The sequence below is a fragment of the Leucopleurus acutus genome (assembly GCF_964270905.1).
Source record: "Leucopleurus acutus genome assembly, chromosome: 14".
Lineage (NCBI taxonomy): Eukaryota > Metazoa > Chordata > Mammalia > Artiodactyla > Delphinidae > Leucopleurus > Leucopleurus acutus.
The window spans coordinates 33,398,559-33,422,832 of record NC_139156.1 but is presented as its reverse complement, the minus strand read 5'-3'; the positions used below and the strand labels follow the sequence as shown (position 1 = coordinate 33,422,832).

At 45.1% G+C, this 24,274-nt stretch overlaps 1 protein-coding gene across 2 annotated transcripts in view; it reads right to left on the bottom strand.

The window, feature by feature from the left end:
- Nucleotides 1-10,333: 10,333 nt before the first annotated feature.
- MYOF (myoferlin) overlaps nt 10,334-24,274 on the bottom strand; it is a 155,881-nt gene continuing 141,940 nt past the window's right edge. For both annotated transcript variants that reach the window (XM_082854950.1, XM_082854951.1), the window contains 6 exons: nt 20,421-20,562; nt 18,020-18,119; nt 14,464-14,654; nt 12,263-12,372; nt 11,748-11,895; nt 10,334-10,836 (listed from right to left, as the gene is read on the bottom strand). In XM_082854950.1, the coding sequence (XP_082711076.1) occupies nt 10,798-10,836; nt 11,748-11,895; nt 12,263-12,372; nt 14,464-14,654; nt 18,020-18,119; nt 20,421-20,562 (730 nt within the window). In that variant the 3' untranslated portion in view covers nt 10,334-10,797. The remainder of the gene's footprint in view (nt 10,837-11,747; nt 11,896-12,262; nt 12,373-14,463; nt 14,655-18,019; nt 18,120-20,420; nt 20,563-24,274) is intronic.

Sequence of the window (24,274 nt, the reverse complement as noted above, 5' to 3'; positions counted from 1 at the left end):
AATTTACATTTTCTAAGTGAAAAGTTTCCAAGTACGTGCTTTTTCTGAAGGATGTTGGAGGATTTTTCTGCCTCTCCAGACACAGAGGGGAGAGTCTGTCCTCACAGGAGGTACTCAGAGAAGACTTATGGAAGCCTTATTATTAAGCCCCGACAGCAATCCCTTCTTCTCGCACTGCTCTGGGGGGTGTCCAGCAATCAGGGCTTGGGAAAGGCACCCCATAGAGATGGAGAGTAGCTAAGGAATGTCTGTCAGGTCTGGCTTGAACCCTCTCAGACTCTGCTGGGGGTGGGGTGGGGGGGTAAATTGGTACTACATTTCAGGAAAGCAGTTGGCATTTGTCTCAAGGGTCTTAAATATGCTCCTGCCTTTTTTTTTTTTTTTTTTTGCGGTACGCAGGCCTCTCACTGTTGTGGCCTCTCCCGTTGTGGAGCACAGGCTCCGGACGCGCAGGCTCAGCGGCCATGGCTCACGGGCCCAGCCGCTCCGCGGCATGTGGGATCTTCCCGGACCGGGGCACGAACCCGTGTCCCCTGCATCGGCAGGCAGACTCTCAACCACTGCGCCACCAGGCAAGCCCGTTCCTGCCTTTTTACTCAAGGATTTCCTCTCTAGAGATTTAACTTAAAAAAACTAATGAAAGTGCATTCATTCATTCATTCATTCATTCATTCATTCAACAGTGGCTGCTCTGTGTCATATACTAGGTTGGCTGAATAAAAAACAGTCCTGCCTTTATAATGTTAACAGCTTAGTAGATCTAGAGGCTGTGATATGCAGGCAAACATCTTTGTCCAGGGTTGTTTAAAGCACCATTACTTAAAATAGCAAAGAATTAGAAACAGTATATGTCCAATGATAGGGGATTAGTTCAAGTATAGGAGGTACATATGATGGAATTTTAAATGGCTATTATAAATCAGTTTTTTCCATGATGTGGAAAAAGTTTTATGAAATACAGTTTTAAGAGGGAGAAGAAAACAAGCTATAAAACTGGGGTCGCCGTGAAGGCAAGGCCAGGGTAGTTCTGGGGATAGGATCCCAATTTTATATCTTTAAAAAAAAAAAGACTGGGCTTCCCTTGTGGCGCAGTGCTTGAGAATCTGCCTGCCAATGCAGGGGACACGGGTTCGAGCCCGTGTCTGGGAAGATCCCACATGCCGCGGAGCAACTAGGCCCGTGAGCCACAGCTACTGAGCCTGCACGTCTGGAGCCTGTGCTCCGCAACAAGAGAGGCCACGACGGTGAGAGGCCCGCGCACCGCAATGAAGAGTGGCCCCTGCTCACCGCAACTAGAGAAAGCCCTCACACAGAAACGAAGACCCAACACAGCTAAAAATAATAAATAAATAAATAAATAAATTTATTAAAAAGACTAGAAGGAAGTATTGCAAAATGTTAACAGTAGTTATCTCATGATTGTGAGATTTCAGATATTTTTATGCTTCTTCTGCATTTTCCAAAGTTTCTACAATGAATATAAATTAATTTAGAAATCTTAAAAGCAATAAAGAGAAAAAGAAAGTTACTAGGAGATGTGTTCAGGCCTTCTATGCTGTAGGTATAAGGAGAGAATTATCTCCCCAGATTCTTCTATCTGCAACATTCATGCCAGGATCTCCCTCCAGGGCTGACATGAGCCCTTATCAGAAATCTTCACTACACTCACTGCATGAGCCGGTGGGAGCCTGGAGTGGAAACTCTTCAAGGACATATGTGGAACTGGTGTGACTGGGAGGGCCAATTGCTTTTACTCTGGAAGCCCCCGTCTCATTCACTGGGACAAATGTGGTGTAAGATTGATATAGGTAATGGAATGAAAATTACAGTAAAAATATAGCCCTTTGGGGAGAAAGAGACAGTCACTAAATAATTTAATTTAATCCTTAAGGTTTTGGTCCCCTAGTTTGATTTTGTTACTATTTCATCTGACCTGAATCATTAGTAGGATCTCAAGGAGTGGGAACAGCAGAGAGAATGGCTCTGGAGTCAGACTGTCCAGGTCTAAATCCTGGCTGCACCACTAACTTGCCAGTTACTTAACCTCTCTGAGCCTTCCTCATATGTAGAAGAGGAAAAACGCATAAGCCACCCAACTGAGTTGGTGCAAAGATTCAATAAGAGAGCCTGGACCCAGGAGCGGGTGCTGAAGCTTGTCTGCGTTGGGCTCAGGTCCCTTCTCCACCCTTCCCTGTGCTCTTCTGTACTGCAAGGGGTCACCTGTGCAAGCTCTGTTCCTTGGGCCAGGAGACTGGAGGCAGGAGGAAGGAAAAGACAGGGCACTCTCCCTCTCTTGCTCTGCTTTGGGCAATGTTGCTGGCTGTCCTGCGATTTCACGGGAGGTCCCTGTTCCCACAGGGCACCCTGCCTCCTCTCTGCTTCAGGGAGGGACCCTTTGTAATTACAGTTCCCTCTACTGCAATCCCTGATGTGGACTCAGTTTCTTGATTAGACCCTGACACTCTTCCAACCTTTGCTGGACCTGAGGTTTTGAATGGCCGTGATAAACAACTTTTATACAACTTTGTTCACTGATCACCTTTGCAATGAGTTTGATTACATCAAAAAGGAGATCTCTGTGTTTAACCCCAGCATACTGTCCAATGACCCAGTCATTTTGGGAGAGGAGACAAATGTTTTAAACAAATTATATACTGGATATAAAAGAATATCTCTATAGGATATATGCGATATAAAGAATAATGATACAATGAACAGACACTCCTGTATCCAGCACCCAGTTTAAGAAAAACATCACCATTACCTTTGGACCCTTCTGGGGACGTTTTCCTGACTCCATCACCCCCTACTCATCCCTAAGATCTCCACCCTCCTGAGTCTGTCATCCCTTTGCTGTTCTTTGTGGATTTACCATGTCTCTACTCCCTAAACAATATATTTAGTTTAACATGTTTTTAAGTTGTATATAAGAGAAACAATGCTGCAGCTAATCTCTCTCGACTTGTTCTTCCACTCAGCACTGTTCTAGGGTTTATCCGTGTTGTCCCGTGTAGCTGCGATTCAGAATGCTTTATTTATTCTAGAACCGCACCTCAATGTCCTGTCCAATTAGTGTTCGTGGGCACAGGGATTCCTCCAGTGTTTTGGTATTTCAGACATTCTTAAATGCATCTCTAGGCACGCGTGTGTGGATGTTTCTCTAGGATTCAAACTGAGGAGCGGAGTGCCGGGTCACAGAGCAGGACAGTCACCCTCAGCAGATGCCACATTGTTTTCCACAGTGGTTTTACCAGTTGTACTCCCACAAGCTGTGTAAAAAATATACGCTGTTCACATCCCTCAAGGGTCCTTGATGTCAGACTTTTAAATCTTTTTGCCAGTCTGGAGGTGGGAGAGGATATCTCCTTGTGGCTTTAATTTTTATTTTCCTCCCTATTAATGGGATGAGTTTCTTTGCATATTGGTCATTCAGATTTTCTTTCTGAGAGAAGCCTGTTTGAGGACAGCTGATCGTATTTCCCTGAACCTTGGGGTCGTGGCTGACTTGGGGCAGCTGGGGAGAGTAAGGAGGGCCCAGGAGGGAGGGAGTCCTGAAGTCCAGGGTGGAGCAGGGCAGGGGCTTGGCTGCAGTGGTAGGGACAGGCTGAAAGAGCTACCTACCCAGCCTGGGGCCTTGCAGTTTATTCCATGCCTTGCTTAAGGACCCCCTCCTCTAGCTACTCTGACAACAAAATGTATCTGAGTCCCACACTCGGCATTTCCGAGCTGGGCAGGAAATGTCCGAGAAGCGAGGGGGGCTTGGTAAGGGGGTCTGTGGTGAACCCGCAGGCATGTGACTCCAGCCAGTTTTTGCACTGTGAAGTATTGAGAGACCTTACAATCGGTTGAGGAAAGCTCAAAATATGACTTTTTCGGGCTTCCCTGGTGGCGCAGTGGTTGAGAGTCCGCCTGCCGATGCAGGGGACGCGGGTTCCTGCCCCGGTCCGGGAAGATCCCCACATGCCGCGGAGCGGCTGGGCCCGTGAGCCATGGCCGCTGGGCCTGTGCGTCCGGAGCCTGTGCTCCGCAACGGGAGAGGCCTGCGTACCGCAAAAAAAAAAAAAAAATGACTTTTTCATGTGAATTTTTAAACACTGGCAGCTCATTATAAAAAGCCAGTTTGGGCCAAACAAACTGTCTGTCGGCGCTGGATTTAGTTGTCAAAAGGCCACTTTGTGACCTGTGTTTTGGTCACAAGACAGGATTCATGTCTTGGTCAGTCAGCAGTATTACCTGTTGCCTGGGACCGGGATCCACAGGGAACAGGCAAAAACTGACTTCCTGGAGGGCGCTGTCTGAAGGGACCTTTCATTCTCTCAGACTTTTTCTATGTGTTTGTGGTTAAAAAATACGTAACATAGAACTGACCGTTTTTAGGTGTACAGCTCAGTGGCATTAAGTACTTTCACATTATTGTGTTACCCTAACCCTTCCCACAGAACTCTCTTCATCTTGTAAAACTGAAACTCCGTACCCGTGAAAAACAACCTGCCCCCCCCATCCCCCGGTCCCTGCAACCACCATTCTGTACCTCTGCCTCTAGGATTCTGGCTACTCCGGGAACCTCATATAAGTGGAACCATATAGTATTGGTTCTTTTGTGTCTGGCTTATTTCACTTGGCAGGATGTCTTCAAGGTTCATCCATGTTGTAGTATGTGTCGGAATGTCCTTCCTTTTTAAGGCTGACTAATATTCCATTGTATGTATAGACCGCATTTTGTTTATCCATTCATCTGTTGATGGACACTTGAGTTGCTTACACCTTTTGGCTACTATAAATAATGCTGCTGCAAATCGGGGTGTACTAATATCTGTTTGGGTCCCTGCTTTTAATTCTTTGGGGTATATACCCAGAAGTGGAATTGATAGATTATATGGTACTTCTGTGTTCATTTTTTTGAGGAACTACCTTAGCATTTTTATCTGCTGTCTCTCATTAGGAATATGCAGTTAGAACTTGAAGGGGAAAATCAGTATCATTTTGGACAGTGGTGATTCACATCCTTTCAAAGGTGACATTTCAAAAGCAGAACACGTCTGTCACCTTCTGGCCCATGTGTGTTTGGCTGTTCCTGTCCTACGATGATGATGATGATAACTAGAATATATTGAGTGCTTATTTTGTGCCAAGTTCTGTTCTAAACACTTTTGCATCTTTTAAATCATTTTATCTTTGCAAGCATTCTATGGAGATCATTGTCTCAACTTTATAGATGAGGAAACTGAGCCACGGATAAGCAGAACCATAATACCATGCAGGGATAGACAAGGTCATTTAATTCAGCGCTTACTTTCACAAATGAGGGAAAGGAGACTGGAGAGGAGATACCCAGAGTCACAGTGTTACATCGTGACCGAGCTAGGTGAGCTCACAGGCTTCCAGACGTCTGGAAGCCCCTGGCCCCAGGCTCTTGCCGCCTCTAAGACAGGATTCCATCTATTCATTTTGTTTATCCCGTTGACCCAGGTGAAACCTCATCTGAGCGGCTGCCGTGCTGCACTGGAATCCAGCTGGATATTCCTGGTCCTCCTCTTGATAATTGCTGGGGCAGGACTTCACTGAAATATGTCGGGGGGGAGGATTACGGGTTTGGCTCTAGGATTTTGTGAAAACACATGGAAGTAGCACATTAATATTAGTCAGGGACTGAATGGGCCTTTTTAAGAAGTTGAGATAAATTTTGGCAAAATCAGGTTGCCCTGAGAAGCATTCAATTTACTGTGAGGGAGTCACTCAAAAAAATTAGAATTTTTCTTTCTTGTTAAGTTTATTTAAATAGTAAAAATCTAGAGTCTGCATCTTCTGCAGAGTTGCACCCCTGAGGTTCCGAGCTTGACCATGCATATGGCGGGCCTGTGTTTTTCATTATGTTTCCTTACTTGTTAGGCTTTGCAGTTAGTCCGAGTGACACGTTTCTCTGGTGTTTTTCTTGAACTCCATGAACTCTGGCATTTCATTTCGGGGATGTATATCTAAGGGAAAAGCAGCCTTCCTTTGATCTTCCTTGGGACCCCATTATGTTTAACCTGAGAAAGATTAGGGAGTTGCCATTCAACGCTGAACACACACAAAACTCGGCTGCCAAGATGGCGGGTGCTTAACCTATTTACAACATCGACTCCATCATGAACTAATTTCACATCAAGCTGACTTTGAAAGGCATTCTTTGGAATGGAATTCCCATCTGCCCTGGGAGGCTACATGCATATGGTCCAGAGTACTGAAGGTACTGACCTCACAAAGAAATCTGTTTAGCATGAAATATTTAAACTGTAGAGGGTTTTGAAACCTTGAAATCATTGTCAACGTTGGCTCCCCATCTGGTAGTCAAGTTGTACTTTCTCTGAACTGAACAGCCATTTCTGGAAAGCACCCTCACTTTCTAGCTGTGTTTGTAATAACATCTGCTCAACGGTGGTGAGACAAGTCAGTTCCAGTCTTTGGACAAACAATCCTCTGAGCCCGGGTGAACTCCGAGGGGCAAGGAGCTGCCACTCGGCCAGCACCTGGAAAACCAGACCACTCCACTCCCCTCAGCTTCCTTTCCAAAATGGGTTTCAGAACTCTGCCCCTAAATAGCTCTTTAAAGTAACATGCAGGGCTAATTGTGACTTTTTCTCCCCCCGAGCCTGAAAATGAGAAAGGAAGAACAAAAGAAAATCCAGCGTTAGCCTGTCAAGATTTTCAGCGCCCTGTCGCTCTCAGGGCATTGATGGAGATTTATGTTCCTAACGAAGGCTCCAGCGTTAGCGGTGGCACCTGCTAGAATCAGTTAGGACTAAGTGTTATTTAATTCACAATGAAGCGACAATCTGACTGGGCTGTGATTAGTTCCAGCTTTTAGCTATCATTTATAGGTCACCAGGCGGCTAACAACCTCAAATGAGGGACCATTATCTTTTGACAAGATGAAGTGTTTTCTGGGGGGGATGGGAGGAGGGGGAGGGGTGCTACCCAGAAAGCCCTGTTCAGTATTCTCTCTGGGAATTACTCATTCCTGATAGGGCTTCGCCACCACTCACTCAAAGGAGCTACACTAGTGAATACCAGTTAGGTGTGCTGAAGGCAAAGGAGGAAAAGACTTTCCTCAAAGCCATTCATGTATCTGCTCAGCAACTACCTGAGTGAGGCGCTGTGGGAGAACGTGTTGCGGGGGGTACCTGGAAGGAAGGCTGATGTATTCAGCCTGCACATTTTGGTATACGGCTGTTCTAGTTTTTTACAGCTGTTCTCCATTTTGATGGGGTGAAGCGTCTGTTTGGATTGGTCGGTGCCAGTGCCATAATGATGGTTAAATACTCCAAATAACAATCTTGTCTGGAACCCTTTTTCATTTTGTTGATGGTTTGCCTCGCTGTGCACTTCTTAGCTTCTTTTAACCGCAGTGCTATACCACCAGTGGGAGGGCTGTCAAGAGGAGCGTGGGGCTGAGATGGTCAGGTAATGAGTGACAGTAGCAACCCAGTGTGGCTCTATGCTGATACCAAGGACAGTGTGCATCTTCTAGAACATGTGAGAACATTGTCCTGTTAATATATGAAACCATGGTGAGATCAGCCAACAGTTCTATTCTAAGCAACACAGAATCGAGGGGAGCAAGAAATGGTTCGATAATGGCAATGCTTTTGGACATTTAGACAACGTTATACTGCAGTGGGACTGTCTTGCCATTATTGCTGAGTTGTGCACTGTTGGTGAGACTGTAAATTGCTGTAGACACTATGGAAAAAAGTATGGAGCTTCTTCAAAAAATTAAAAATAGAGCTAACCTGTGACCCAACAATTCCACTTCTGGGTATTTATCTGAAGAAAACAAAAACATTAATCGAAGAAGATATATACACTCCATGTTCATAGCAGCATTTTTCACAATAGCCAAGATATTGAAACAATCTAAATGTCCATTGATGAATGAATAAAGAAAAGGTGGTATATATACACAATAGAATATTATTCAGCCATAAGAGTGGAATCTTGCCGTTCGTAACAACATGGAGGGACCTTGAGGGCATTATGCCCTCAAGTGAAGTCAGGGGAGGACAGATACTGTAAGATCTCACTTATATGTGGAATCTGAAGGAAAAACAAAACAAAACACAAGCTCGTAAGTACAGAGAATAGGTTAGTAGCTGCCAGAAGTGGGTGGAGGGGTGGGAGTGGGTAAAATGGGTGAAGGGAATCAAACAGTATGAACTTCCAGTTATAAAATAAATGTCATGGGGATGTAACGTACAGCATGGTGAATACAGTTAATAATACAGTATCGCGTATTTGAAAGTTGCCAGGAGAATAGATCTTTAAAGGTCTCATCACAAGGAAAATAATTGTGTAACTATGGATGGTGTCAGATGTTAACTAGACTCACTATGGTAATCATTTTGCAATATATACAAATTTGAATCGTTGTGTTCTATACCTGAAGCTAATATAATGTCAGTTATTTCCCAATTAAAAAAAAAGCAAATAAATACAAATATTGAGGTGAAATTTCCAGACACCCCCAAAAAAGTTAAGAGGAAAAGAACCCATACTGCCTGGGTTCAAATTCCAGCTATACCATTTATTAGCTGTGTGACCTTGGACAAGTTACTTAACGTCTTTATACCTCAATTTCTTAAAAGAAATATTTTTTTCTCATTTTTTTAATTGAAGTATAGTTGATTTACAACATTGTGTTAATTACTGCTGTACACCAGAGTGATTCAGTTATGTATATATTGTGTATATATAATATTTATATACATTCTTTTTTAAAATATTCTTTTCCATTATGGTTTATCATAGGATACTGAATATAGTTCTCTGTGCTATACAGTAGGACCTTGTTTACCCATTCTACATACAAAAGCTTACATCTGCTGACCCCAATCTCCCACTTCATCCCTCCCCCAACCTCCTTCCCCTTGGCAACCACCAGTCTGTTCTCCATGTCCATGATTCTGTTTCTGTTTCATAGATAGGTTCATTTGTGTCATATTTTAGATTCCACATGTAAGTGATATCATATGGTATTTGTCTTTCTCTTTCTGACTTACTTCACTTAGTGTGATAATCTCTAGTTGCATCCATGTTGCATTATTTCATTCTTTTTTATGGCTGAGTAGTATTCCGTTGTAAATATGTACCACATCTCCTTTATCCGTTCATCTGTCGATGGACATTTAGGTTGTTTCCATGTCTTGGCTATTGTGAATAGTGCTGCTGTGAACATAGGGGTGCATGTATCTTTTTCAATTAGAGTTTTGTCTGAATATATGCCCAGGAGTGGGATTGCTGGATCGTATGGTAATTCTATTTTTAGTTTTCTGAGGAACCTCCATACTGTTTTCCACAGTGGCTGCACCAACTTACATTCCCACCAACAGTGCAGGAGGGTTCCCTTTTCCCCACACCCTCTCCAGCGTTTGTTATTTGTAGACTTTTTAATGATGGCCATTTTGACTGGTGTGAGTTGGTACCTCATTGTAGTTTTGATTTGCATTTCTCAAATAATTAGCGAAGTTGAGCATCTTTTCATGTGCATACTGGCCATTTGTATTTCTTCTTTGGAGAAATGTCTGATTAGGTCTTCTGCCCATTTTTGGATTGGGTTGGATATTTTGTTGCTGTTGTTGAGTTGTATGAGCTGTTTGTATATTTTGGAAATTAAGCCCTTGTCGATCGCATCATTTGCGAATATTTTCTCCCATTGTGTGGCCTGTCTTTTCGTTTTGTTTATGGTTTCCTTTGCTGTGCAAAAGCTTTTAAATTTGATTAGGTCCCATTTGCTTATTTTTGTTTTTATTTCTATTGCCTTGGGAGACTGACCTAAGAAAACATTGGTACGATTTAAGTCAGAGAATGTCTTGCCTGTGTTCTCTTCTAGAAGTTTTACAGTGTCGTGTCTTATGTTTTAGTCTTTAAGCCATCTTGAGTTCGTTTTTGTGTATGGTGAGAGGGTGTGTTCTAACTTCACTGATTTACATGCAGTATGCCTCAATTTCTTCAAGGGCAAAATGGGATTAATGTTACCTACTACCTTTATAGGCTTACCTTGAGGACTACATTAGTTAATATGTATAAAGCATTTAAAACAATGGTGTACATGGAGCAAGTACTTTAAATAAGTGTCAGTTTCTTATATTAGCCTCAGTTTGGCCCACTGGCCAAGCTTTGGCAGCACACCGATAAGGGGTTTACAGCCAAGTGGTATGCCCTGGCATGCCATCCACTGAGACCCAGACTAGAAATTGCCTCCTTCCCAGCTTGGCCCACAGCTACAACAAATAGGTATGTGTCAGAGGCAGAATGTTTTTATTTGGGTTCATCACAGAGGATGAATAGTCTCATGACATTTATCCATACAAAATATAACAATGGTTGCAGGCATAAATAAAAATTCCTCCGCCTATTCTAGCTACTTGATAATGCACAGTCCTTTTTTGTTGACTACAGATGAAGAAGTATATGAAGTCGAGATGTAGAAATTTTCAAATTTGATTTTCCAAAAATTGAATTACAGAACTAGGACACAGAAAAAAAAAAAAAGATGATTTTTAAATGGAACCAGCCACCTTGAAAAATATTCTGAAAAAACATGGTTAAAACTTTTAATACTTCAAAAGATAAAAATGTTGCTTGTTGGCCTGACGTGGACTTAGAGCCTCTGGGAAGTGGTGGGCCTCGGTGAAGTAGTGTAACGTGCCCCTGGATATAGTCTCAGACACAAACAAAATCCCTCTCGGTTTTGATCTGTAAACAGAGACAGGATGCCCTCATTGCTGGATGACTCTGGAAAAGGAGCCCTTGCTTCCATTATGCATTTGGCCTCACAATCTTCATTGACAGATAGTTCTGAAAAGGAAACAGAAAGAGGGCCATGTATGGATATAAATGAGGGATTCTCAGTCTCGGTACTATTGACATTTAGGACCAGATGATTCTCGTTGGAGACTGTCCTGTGCATTGCAGGATGTCTAGCAGCATCCCTGGCCTCTACCCGCTAGATTCCAGTAGCCCCGCCAGTCATAGATGGGAGTCAAATGGGAGGTTTCCTCCATTCGAGGAACTTGTTGAGGGTAAGAAGTATATGAAGTCGAGATGCAGAAATTTTCAAATTCGATTTCAGCAATGCAGGCACTTCTGGGCGCACTGACAAACCTCCCGTTTGGACTCCCATTTACGACCGTGGAGATTAAGGGGAGATTTGAGGGGGAGGTTATGTAATGTGGCCCTTAAAGAATGAGGGAGGTTTCAGTAGACAAAACACGGGCAAAGGAACAGCCCTGGCAAAGGCATCTTGGCAGGTAAGGCCAATACTTGTCTGGGGAGGCCAGCTCTCTAGTTTGGGTGGAGTTCAAGGTTTGTGTAGGCCCATAATGAGCCCAGGATCTGTGAAATGGCAGGAGTTAGGATGCAGGATGGTTTGGAACAAGAGAGTCTGGAGGCAGGAAGATCCGTCAGAAATGCTGGTTGTGGTTTAGACACACATTCGTAAAGGCCTAAGGGACTGCTCCTAGAATTCCTGAGAACAAAGTTTTTTTTTTTTTCAGACCATGCAGTTCTGCCTGTAATTCATGAAACTGTGAGAATGTAATCCTTATCACAGGACACAGTACTCTAAATTTTCCAAAGGTTGACGGGTTGTAACACCACAACTGCTACATAGGTCATTTTACCCGATGGCAAAGAAGGCAAGTACCAAGTGAGATGACCAACCATAATTCACACCCAAAGAGCCAAGACCAGAGGGCAGGGACTCATACCGGTAAGGAGTAGAGGAGCACGGCCACGAAAAGCAGCACGATCAGCAGGACCAGCAGGCCGATGATGACCCACTTAAACCGCCGCCACACGATGAACCTCATGGTCTTGCATGGGTTGCTGAACCAGAGGAAGGAAGTTTCCGGCCGGCTGCATTGCAAAGAAATGGTTTTACCTACCCAACTCAGGAGGGACAGATATTTTATACCTCCGAGCATAATAGTTTAAAGAATGATTAACAACATTTTATAAAGTCAAGAAAAGATATTATTCCCCTTAGTTGGCTGAGAGAGCCTTTAACCTTTTATGGCTTTCTGAGATGCCGAAGACACGCTGGACTTTGGTTTCATGGGAAGGAGAATGGTTAAAATGAAGCCAGATCACCAGCCTCTCCCTCCCCCATCTCCCCTGTTCAGTACAAAATTCAGACAACAGCTAATCCATTGCATTAAGGCAACTGGAAGGGGGGTTTTCAGACTGCAGGTGTTTGGGGATCAGAACAAAGAAGGTCTCTCACTTTGGTGGGTCCAGCTTGGGGTTCATGTTGGGTTCATCCCGTCCCTTCCCGGCTGGCCTCTCGTCGGCCTCCTTCTCATTGAGGACTTCCAACGTCATCTCCACTTTCCCCTTCAGTAAAGCAGAACAGGTTAAACACATGACATCACGTTTCACAAATATTTTCACTTCGACCCAAGGAGTATTCCCCGAGCAATGATTTTTACTCTTGTAAAACAATCCTTAGATTGCCTTAAATGTTCCTCAAGAGATTTCATCACATTTCCTCTTCCATGTGTTTCTGAACCGACTCCTTGTGGGAAACCGAGAGGACAAATTGCTTTCCCTCCTCCCTGCTTTTCAGTCTCTGGATCCCCATCACTCTAACTTTCCCACATCTGTCTCCTTGCCTGCTCACATACCTCCCTTTGTAACTTTACTTGGACCCAGAATAACCTGAAGATGGCTGATAACAATAGCTAACTTTTTTTTTTTTTTAATTTATTTATTTTTGGCTGCATTGGGTCTTCATCGTTGGTTCTTCGTTGCTGCGCGCAGGCTTTCTCTAGTTGAGGCGAGCGGGGGCTACTCTTCGTTGTGGTGCGTGGGCATCTCATTGCGGTGGCTTCTCTTGTTGCAGGGCTCGGACTCTAGGCGCACGGGCTTCAGTAGTTGTGGTACGTGGGCTCAGTTGTTGTGGCTCACGGGCTTAGCTGCTCTGCAGCCTGTGGGATCTTCCTGGGCCAGGGCTCGAACCCGCGTCCCCTGTATTTGCAGGTGGATTCTCAACCACTGCGCCCCCAGGCAAGTCCCACAATAGCTAACATTGACTGAGCATTAAGTGTGGGCTCCAAGAGAGCCATCGTGCTCCCTTTGGTACCCCCACTGCGTGGAGCAGTGTTGGCACTTAGTGGGCACTCGATGTACACTAGCTGAAGAAATGCATGAGTGAGGGAGGGAATGAAGGCTGCCTCCCTGTTCACAGGTTCCTGACTGGTGCACTGGGCACCGCGTAAGCCTTCTATATGGATAATCCCGTGTAATGCTCAGGGCAGCCCTATAAATCAGGTACTGCTATGATCCTCGTGTGCACATGAGTACACTGAGGCTGCGAGAGGTCTAGAAACTTGTCCACTCTTAGAGCCAGGCTTAACTAAGGTTGTAACAGCCTTTCAAGAACCCTGGCGCCCACAAGGTCACCAACAATTTGAGAGCTTCCGACCCTGACGCTCATTTAGGCGATGGAGCACAGATGCCTCCTCTGTCGACGAGTCAAAGGTGGGTGTCTGACTACGGCAAGGTGGTCCTCCTTTCTAAGCCTGTTCTTCGAATCTATAAAATGTAGGTAATGGCTGCTTCGTGGGGTTATCCGCAGAACTAAATGAGGTTATGTACAAACTACCCTCTAGTGGCAGGAAGCTTATAAGTGGTTTCCTGTGCCAGGGGTAGAGGAAGTGATGGACTGCAAAGGGCACAACAGAACTTTTGGGGTAATGGGAATGTTCTGGATCTTGATTATGGTGGTGGTTTCATGAGCATATACATCTGTCAAAACTCATCAAAGTGTGCACCTTAATTGTACTTTAAGTGGGTGCAGTTTATGTAAATTATACCTCAAAGTTGTCTTAAAAAACAAGATTATGAATATAAGGCATTTAGTATATTGTCCGGTTTACAATAAGTGGTGTAAAATATGATTATTAATAATACCTAATGAATTCGGTAGTCTTTTTGTGACAGGGCATGGTAACCCGCACTTTGGCTTCTACGATAAAATTATCTTCAGTTTTCCAAATGTGCTTGTAACTTATGGCCTTCATGTTCATTGGATGTCAACACTCCCTGTTTCCTCCATCTTTAAAAAAAAAAAAATTTTTTTTTAAAGATGAGGACAGCTCAAATTTGAAGTTTCTTTTTCTGTACTGAAGTGTACTGGAAGCTCAGCATAAATTAGCATTCCTGGTGGAGGAGAGTCCTAAAGAAATACAGCGCAACCACTTGCGTTCCCAGTTTTCTGACAATTCCAATCCCTCTATCTTCCACTCAACCCCAAACATGTGCTAACAGCGTCCGCCACCTTCTCCTATAATCCCAGGTGCAAACCTTTCCCAAAACTTAAACTACCACCAATTTAACCTCCCTTATCTTATCCAGAGCAAATCTACTCATAAAGGGCAAAACCTCAAGGAGAAAAGGAATAAACGAGCCTCAACCAGTACATACAGCCATCACACGGGAGCCATCTTTATCTGCGTAGCACGGCCACCATCCTTTCATGGACTTCTGTTCAAAGAGAGAGGCGGTTTTCACTTTAAGGGGGTTCACGGCTTTGAGGTCAGGAATCATGTCCAAACTGCATTTCTCTGGCGATTTTGCTGGAATGATGCTGCGATGCAAATCGAGTTCCAGGAAACCTAGCCAAGGAAACATTAAACCCAAATAAATTTCAAGTGGATCAGACGTTGTTCACAAGTGAACAGAATGTACCTTGTCAGAAGAGAGGTAGACCAGGACTCTGAACAGGTGACAGGTGAGTTAGAGAAACGGACCCTGGTAGGCAGTTAAAATTTTTTCCAGCTAGAATGAAAAGTGGCAGAAGTAGTATCTGTCCACTGCTCTGCATCTCACAGAGAACGACCCATTTAATTTCTCAGAGATAGGAGCATAAACAGAGTTCTTCTGCAAACACCAAAGAATTAAACATCTCCAGCCAAAATTTCCACTCAACTTGGAATTTGCTCTTACTGGTTCTAAACTTGCCCTAACATAGTCATTTGGCTTTGGGTAAAGAAAACTGGTACTTGGCACATGGGAAGCTCCATCGAACAGTCAAGTTCAAGTTTCTCCAGCGTAACCTCAAAAACAAGAGCTTGAGAAGGAACACTGATTCTCAACAGAAAGTTCTCCCCAGGAACTAGGAAGCCCAGCTCAGGGTGCCTGGAGAAGCACATTTTTTCTTCCATGATGTGAGGCATTACCTCTTTTGTCGTTACTAACTGTCTTTAACTGATTGTCTTTGGGGCTTGGGAACTCCCAGGAAACCTCTCCTTCAGAAAAAGGTATGTGTGTGTTGGGTCACGTCTGTGGACTACAGGGACAAGAGGTGGTCTTCAACAGTGGCAGCAGAGAGTAACAGGGAGGTTGTGGCAGATTCTCTATAAACTTTTAGGCTCAGACACTGCCCTTCATCTTACAATGCATCCATGGCCCACAAGCCTTTCTGGAACTTACACCTGCTTTTATTTTGTCTCTCCTTTTGGTGATAACTGCAACCACTTGCCCACTAGCCATTTAGAAATAAAGTCATTCTCTTTGTTATCAGACTATTTCATTTAAACTCCAAGGGAAAACCCTCTACTATTCTTTATGCTTTCTAAGTTAGCTACTACTTAGCTACTACTGTGGACAGGGAATGTTGCCTGCCATGCCAGTAAACAAAGAATGTTGCCCATCATCCCAGTTCTACAGGATCAAGACTGAGGCTGTGGGGTTCCCTGGTGGTGCAGTGGTTAAGAACCCACCTGCCAATGCAGGGGACATGGGTTCGAGCCCTGGTCCAGGAAGATCCCACATGCCGCGGAGCAGCTCAGCCCGTGCACCCCAACTACTGAGCCTGTGCTCTAGAGCCCGCGAGCCACACCTACCGAAGCCCACGCACCTAGAGCCCGTGCTCCGCAACAAGAGAAGCCACCGCAATGAGAAGGCCGCGCACTGCAGCAAAGAGGAGCCCCCGCTCGCTGCGGGGCTACCCAACACAGCCAAAAATAAATAAATTAAATGGGGAAAAAAAAAAAGACTGAGGCTGTGCCCTGAGGGGAGTTCAGGATGGAGAAAGACAGGAAGCATTCTGACCTTTGGATCCGCCTCTAGATAGTTCAGATGCGTACCGAAGGAATAATTTCCATGGGCCCAGGATCTTGTATCTCCGCAAACACAGAAATGCACTAAAATCATTAACTTGAGATGTCTGCTCTTCGTGATTAGCAGTAATCTTTTGATGTTTGACTAACTTTTTTGTTTTTCCAGCAAAAACCTCTTGTGTCCTGGCTCCCCCCTTACCTCTTGGGAGTAGTTCCTCAGAGCTATCTGAGAGGCTGTCTCCTGCGCCGTAGTCCTCCGTAAGATCCCCAAACTCACAACGTTTAGGTTGTACGTTTTCCTTCAGTCAGCACTTTCACACTCATTTGTTTGTTCAACTCTTATTAAGAACCAGCTAAGTCAAAGGCACCGCACTCAGTGTTGTAAAGGGTAGAGGGATGAACAAGACACAGCCATTGGCCGCTGTGGGCTTCTCCTCTGCCAGGAAAGATGCTCTGGAAGCAGGGAGGTGAGCTAGGGGCTTCTGTAACAGCTGGCTACGAGAAAGTGAGGTCTGAACTGGCAAGTGGCAGAGATCAGAAAAATAAGAAAATAAACGTGCATGATAAAGCAGGTTACATGGTTCAGGAAAGCGGTAGGAAAGGAGAGGAGGACCCACAGAGGACGCTGGGTGCTTCTGCCTAGGTGGCTGGGAGAGGCTGTGAACAGCAAAAGTGGTTCATGAGGTGAGCAGGTATGAGGTCAGGGAAGAAAGGCTGAGTTTGGTCTTAGTCACGATAAATTTCAGGTGCCAGCCGAACACAAAGGTAAAAGTTTCTGGTGGGAAATGGGGAGTAATCATCGTGAGAGCTCCTTTTGTTGAAACTGAGACATAATTGACATAGAGCATTGTGTACGTTTAAGGTGTACAATGTGTCGATTTGATACATTGCATGTTGCAGTATGAGTCATCATCTTTCTTGTTACTATGTGGCAGGCACGGTGGGCAGTCAGGCTACACCTCTAGGTCTAGGAGTTTTACCTCGTTGAAAGTGAGAGTTGAAGCTTTACCTTCAACAGAGGCGAGGGCTGGTAAGTCACTGAGGGAGCCTGGGGAAGAGCCGCAAAACCCCAGGGAGGGCAAAGGCCTGTATTTAAAGAGGAAGAGGGGGACTTCCCTGGTGGTGCAGTGGTTTAGAATCCGCCTGCCAATGCAGGGAACTTGGGTTCGAGCCCTGGTCCGGGAAGATCCCACATATTGCGGAGCAACTAAGCCCGTGCGCCACAGCTACTGAGCCTGCGCTCTAGAGCTCACACACCGCAATGAAGAGTAGCCCCCACTCACCGCAACTAGAGCAAGCCCGCGTGCAGCAACAAAGACCCAACGCAGCCAAAAATAAATAAGTAAAATAAATAAATTTAAAAAAAAAAAAAAGAGGAAGAGGAAGAAACAGAGCAGGCCAATGAGACACCCAAGGCCTGGGAGAGAGAAAATAAGAAGACTGTGCTTTGGGGGGACCAGGGTGTATGCCAGGAAATGGAGGGGCTGGGCCGGGGCCTTTTAACAAGCGCCTTTTACCCCAGAGAAGGGCGGGGCACCAGGGCACTGCAGTGACCGCTGAGAGCAGCGTGGAGGAGGAGGGAGCCAATTCTGAGGTGCTGAGAGCAGGGGGAGAGGTTTGGAAGTGGAGGTAAGGCTGTGGCATCCCTGAAAACAAAATCTGTGTCTTCCTAGCAAGATAAGAGCTGGTGCAAAGCCCCTGGGAGTGGCTGGGGCCCGCAGCGCCCAGTCACTGTGCCCACTTCTCAGAGGACCTGGGGCAGCGGGTGGGCAGGCCACCCCGCTCCGAGGACATCCAGGCAGGGGGTGGGACCCCACCCCACAGTATTGGAGAGTTAGATAATTGATCCCAAGTTTTAATTGCTTTTACTAATTTCAAGCACAATTTCTTAGAAAAAAGTATCCAAAGGTAAGCCTTACCCAAGTAGTCATCCAGAGAAAACTTGTCATTATCCCATATCTGAATGATCAGTTTGGGTGGGACCCGAAATTCAGTTTGGTCCTTACTCCAGAAATGCTCCTAAAATGCCAACAGGAACAGACAAACCAAAATGACACTGATTACTGGATTCTTAACACCCTCCCCTTGGGCCTCTTGAAAACCCAGCATCAAGGCATGGGGCCTCTTCTCTCCTTTGCATCCCCACCCGAAACCCCTCCCTTTGGCCTACCCCTCTACCCCAGGTGGACATAAGGCAATCGGGCTCCCCAGGAAATCTCAGGACTACCAGCTGGGTGACAAAAAGGTTGTCCCAGGCAATTCCCAAACAGAAGGTTCCTATCAGTGTGACTTCCTGCTGCCACTCCTGCGGTTTGGAGAGTGACGATGTCTCGTGCCCTAAAGACTGTAGCCTGCCTAGTTGATCCTCCCAAAGCCAAGCCACCCCAGGCCAGACCGAAATATCCCCTGCGGAGGAGTTACTTCTGCTCAGCGACCTCCCCGACCCCCCAAGGATGTCCGAGCACACTCATTTCACACGGAGGTGAGGAGATGGGGGCCCAGGTTTCACTCTTTTGTTCGTGCAGATTTAAAATGTCCTGGCATTTCTGGCTTTTGAAAAATATTGCTGGGTTTTATACACCGTGGTCATCTAAGACCCTCAGATCCCTCAGCCTAGACTCAGGTGGGGAGAGGATGGGATAAGTGTCCTCTAGGTTCTCACCTGGTGTCGCTGCTTCTGCCCAGACAGTATTAGCCCAGGATAATAATGACGTCCCCACAGCCTGATTACACCTAAGTTCCCCTGGCCCCAAAAGAAAGGGACATCCCCCAGTGCTTCACGAATTTGAAGGAAGGTGGTTGGATTGTTTTTCAGATGACATTCCAGGAATGGTCCCTCTTGCAGGGCTCAGAGGGCCTGGCTCTGAGGGGCTGAGAAGCCCACTCTGCTGCTGTCTGGCCCTACTCGGCTGTCCTGTGTGGGGTCATGCTCCAAGGACTACTCAGGATGCTGAGAGGTCCAGCCCTCGATGTGAGTAAATAGGAAAGGTAACTTTATTACCTAAAGGCCTACCCGACCCCAAATCCCTCACTTTCCCCCCGGTCTGTCTCATTATCTGAAAGTGTGCATGGTTCAACATCAGGATGAGCCTGTATGTCTCTAGAAAGTGCCCTTTGAAGGCATTCATCTCACCTGGACAGGGAAAGTGCTCACTAGAGCATCAGCACTGAGTAGGGCCAGCAGGGGGTGGGGCCTGGCCAGATGGGACATGAGGCAGGTATATTCTGATCAGGTGTAGGGTGAGGAGGTGACCGGGCAGAGCTAGGAAAAGTTTATAGAATATGGCAGGAGGGGGTGGGGAAGGGAGAAATGGGACAAGGGCCTGTAATAGACATCTGTTGTCTACCCAGGTTTTAGGCCCCCCCTTTTTGGATGAAAGCACCAGATTTTCCTTAGAGGTTCCCTTCCCCTAGTCCGTGCAATGTGGGGAGAAGTGACTTTATCCCTAACTCCACAGTCTCGCCAATCAGAGCGCGGCAACCCTGGTTCAGAGATGGACACGTGGCCTCAAACAGGCAGACGCTGGGGCCCAATTCCAGAACTCTGGTTGGTGCCTTTGGGGATTCATTCCCCTCTCTCTGCTGAGGTTGCCGAGAGGGCAAGATACAAGCTGGGGCTGCTGGCAGCCACCTTGCGCTCACCAGGGAGTGAGGCCCATGGAAGAAGGCAGGGCAGAGGGGTGGCGAAGGTGAGAGCAGTTTCTAAAGACATCAGCTCAACCCAGGCTCCAGGCGTTCCTTAAGCCAGCCAACCCTGGACTTTTTAGTAATGTGAACCAGTAAATCACTCTTCTTGGTTTAAGCCAGTCTGAGTTGAGTTCTCTGAGAGTCTTATAAATTACCACCAGGAGGGCCCTGAACCCTCACGGAAGTGCTCCCGAAGGAGGGCAGGCAGATGCTTAAGTTTCATAAGGTAAGAGCGATATTTCACCTACATTAATATTTTGCCTTTGGTTAATTAGTGCAACAGTTCTGCTTATCAGGGGAAGAAACCAGTCTCCCTGTGACATAGACATATACTTAGGTTGTTGTAGGTATTGACACAAGACCCCCACTTACCAGATCCTTCCCCCTGCTGCCAACATGCTAGTGGAAGCAGAGTTGTGCTCCTTATACTTCTGTTATTAACTACACAAATAACCGCCACAGCTGTGTGACCCTGGGCAAGTATCTACCCCACTGGGGTCTCAAAGTCCCCATCTGTAAAGAGGAGCCGGACCCATGACCTCCCGGACTCTGAACAGCCCCAACCTTTTCTGAGCATCTGCATTAAGGAAGGCCCACGACATCCACTCCCCACTGGCCTATTTCAGAACTCACTTTTTTAGCAACGAGACAGAGCTGTTCAGCTGGAAGGTAGTCAAAAGGGAAGACAAATCTCCAGTTAAAATTCCCTTCACCATCCAAGGACCTGTAGTGGACATCTGTTTTCTGTTTGTTTTCTTCACTGCCAGGAATCCAACTGAAAAGCAGAAGCAAACAGACTTAGCTACATGTGATTGACAAGTAATCTAGCCGCAAAATTGCGCAGTGATTAGGAGAGAGTGAAGGGCAGGAGAATTAATGCACTTTTCTTGGGCAGGTTCCAGTTATCTATGGAGCTGGGGGCGGGGGGGTGATTTATGAAGGGGAGGCACTCTGTTGCATCCAACACACGTGGTAGCCAAATAAAATATAATTCCTCTCAAACCGAAGCAGGAAACCCTTTAGACTTCAGTTAACAGGGATAAGGTGAAATTTTCTGGAAAATATCAACAATTTAGCTTCTATTTTGAGACTGGTGAAGCTTGCTGGCTATGTTTTTAGTCTCCCTATAACTATAACTCATCAGTGTCTGTCATCACTGCTGATAGGCTCAATGAATATGGGTCAGTTGAAAATTTTAGCATCTTCTTTTCCATATTTTACTTAAGCAAACAAAACAGGCACGACTCAAGTAATCTTACCATTTCATTTGTAAATTATTCTTAAATTTACTATGATCACATTAATGAGACTAGCAAGGGAGATGTAGGCTGCTATATCCATACTCCTATCTATGAAAATTCATTTCCATCAACAATTGGACATCTTAACTTTTGACATTTGGAAAGTTCCCTTTGGCCTGTGCCTGGCACACCAGCAGACCAGTTGGAGGGAGGAATGAAAGAACATGTCTGGGAGGAAGTGTTATCACATCTGCCAGCTATGGGGAAGACTCCTGGTTTGGAACCAGAGGAACATGAGATTTTAGACTGAAAAAGGAGTGGAATGCATGGATCTCAACACCCACGACCCATTGGAATCAACTGGGGAGCTTTTAAAAATATTGATGCCAGGGCTTCCGTGGTGGTGCTAATGGTTAAGAATCCGCCTGCCAATGCAGGGGACACGGGTTCGAGCTCTGGTCCGGGAAGATGCCACATGCCACAGAGCAACTAAGCCCGTGTGCCACAACTACCGAAGCCCATGTGCCTAGAGCCCGTGCTCCGCGACGAGAGAAGCCACCACAATGAGAAGGCCGCACGCAGCAATGAAGAGTAGCCCCTGCTCGCTGCAACTAGAGAAGGCCACACGCAGCAACAAAGACCCAATGCAGCCTCCTCCAAATAAAGACTGTCAGTAGGAGACAGGCCTGGCTGTGAACTTGCTCTGCCCTTAACCCTCTGAGCTTCATCTCCCATCTGTAAAATGAGGTTAATGATATGTGCTCCCTTCACATGGTCAACCTGAGGACAGAATGAGAAGAGCCAGAGTGGGAAGGGGAAATCCTTAACTCACGTTAAGGATCAACTACTGTGAGCCAGGTACGTAGATGCCTTATTTTATTCTTTCCAACTGTATAACTAGCTCCATCTCACAGATGAGGAAGCCGAGGTTCAGAGGGGATGTACATCTCATACATCCAGTAATGGACAGAATTAAGTATAACTCCCAGGCCTGTCTGACTCCAAAGTCCAGGACTATTACTCTGCTTCAAAGGACCATGGAGACTAGAAATTCACAAGCTAATATTAGGTCCTATTATTAGTAGTAGTATTTTTTTTTTTTTTTTTTTTTTTTTTGGGTACGCGGGCCTCTCACTGCTGTGGCCTCTCCCATCGCGGAGCACAGGCCTCCAGACGCGCAGGCTCAGCGGCCATGGCTCATGGGCCCAGCCGCTCCACGGCATGTGGGATCTTCCCGGACCGGGGCACGAACCCGTGTCCCTTGCATCGGCAGGCGGACCCTCAACCACTGCGCCACCAGGGAAGCCTCTAATAGTGGTATTGATAGCAATCAGCTATGCTAGTTTTACTTTTTCTAGTCAATTGACTAACCAGGTAAGCTGAGTTGAAAGATTCCTTTTGACAGTTAACTTTTAAGCTTTTGAACTAACTCACTGAAGAGAGTCCACACTCTTTGGCTGTGACCTTGGTAGCTTCAGCTTCTAACCCATCCCTAAACAGCACCATCATCCTCCCCTAGACTGCTCACCCACTGTAGCTTTTCCCTCTTTTTCATGAATCTTTTCACATTTTAATGTGAAAACAAGTTAAACAACTACTCTAAGTGTATGCATTTGTGTACTTGTACGTATAACTTTGTATGTAATACCCATATGCTTGTAGTGCTAAGCATGTTATTTGTACATTATCCATCTTTTCACATACAGTAATTAGATTTCCATTCCAAATATGACGTGGTACTTTAGATCTTGCTTTATTCTTGGATTACTGGAGTTATCTCTCAGTCCAGTATTGAGTCTGTTTCCCTGATTGGGGAAAAAATGCTTACGATAGTCAAATAAATTTGCATATATATAATTAGCTGGAATTAGTTTTCCTTGAGGAATGGTAATAAGATCCTGAAATGAGAAAGAATAATGAAGAACTCGATGAAACCTTCCCTGTTTATAGTGAACCTAAATGACAGTAATTACGTCTTTAACAAAGGTTTGATTGAAGGCCACTTGGGATCATAAGTGAAACTTTGTTCTCACTTTATGAATATATTAAATTTCAACAAGTCTTATCTTTTACATATCAAGGAACCAAACTCAATCCCTGTGGACTAGTAATAATAATAGTATGATGGTTAATTTTATGTGTCAACGTGACTGGCCGTGGGGTGCCCAGATTAGACATTATTTCTGGGTGTGTCTATGAGAATGTTTCCGGATGAGACTAGAATTTGAACTGATGGACTCAGTAGATGGACCTCCCCAACGTGGGTGGCATTAGCTAGTCTATTGAAGGCCTGGAACAGAACAAAAGGCAGAGGAAGGAGGAATTCACCCCCTTTTTCTGCCTCATTGATTGAACCAGGACGTCTCATGTCATCTTCTCCTGACCTCAGACTGGCATTTACACCACTTCGAACTCAGGCTGAATGATACCCCCAGCTCTCCTGGGTCTCCAGCCTGCAGATGGCCAATCGTGGGACTTCTTAGCCTCCGTTATCATGTGAGCCAATTCCTCATAATCTCTCTCTTTCTACACATATGCACATCCTACTTGTTCTGTTTCCTGGAGAACCCCGACTACTGCACATAGTGTTTACTATCTGCCAGGTGCTATCTTAAGTGCTTTGAGTAACTCAGTCTTCTGAATATTCCAGAGTGGTGGATACTATCATTATCTCCAATTTACAGATGAGGATCAGTAAGCTTACTAACTTGTCCAGCTAGTAGGGAAAGTACCGGATTTCAACCCAGGTAGTTTGATTCCAGAGTCTGACCTCTTAATCACTGGGTTCTGTACTCACTATCAACATATAACACAACGTGTGCAACTAAGGAGCCTGGCTGCCACAACTAAGATCCAGCGCAACAAAATAAATAAATATTAAAAAAAAAAATATATATATATATATATATATATATATATATATATATATAAAACACACAAAACTGACATCAACATGAATTATTTGGAATTGAACTAGGCAAGTAACAGAATAATGAACACCTATGACGCTTTGCACATTGGATGCAGGCACTCAGTAAATGTTGGTGGAATGAATGATTTTTTAAAATTATGCTGATGGGAGTGGTGGTGGTGGGATGAATTGGGAGATTGGGATTGACATATTAGTTATCTATCTTATACATATTAGTGTATATAAGAGCCTGCTGTATTAAAAAACGTAATCATAATTAAAGTAAATCAAGGACAAGCAAGGAAACAGATTGAAAACCTAAACAACAGTTTGGG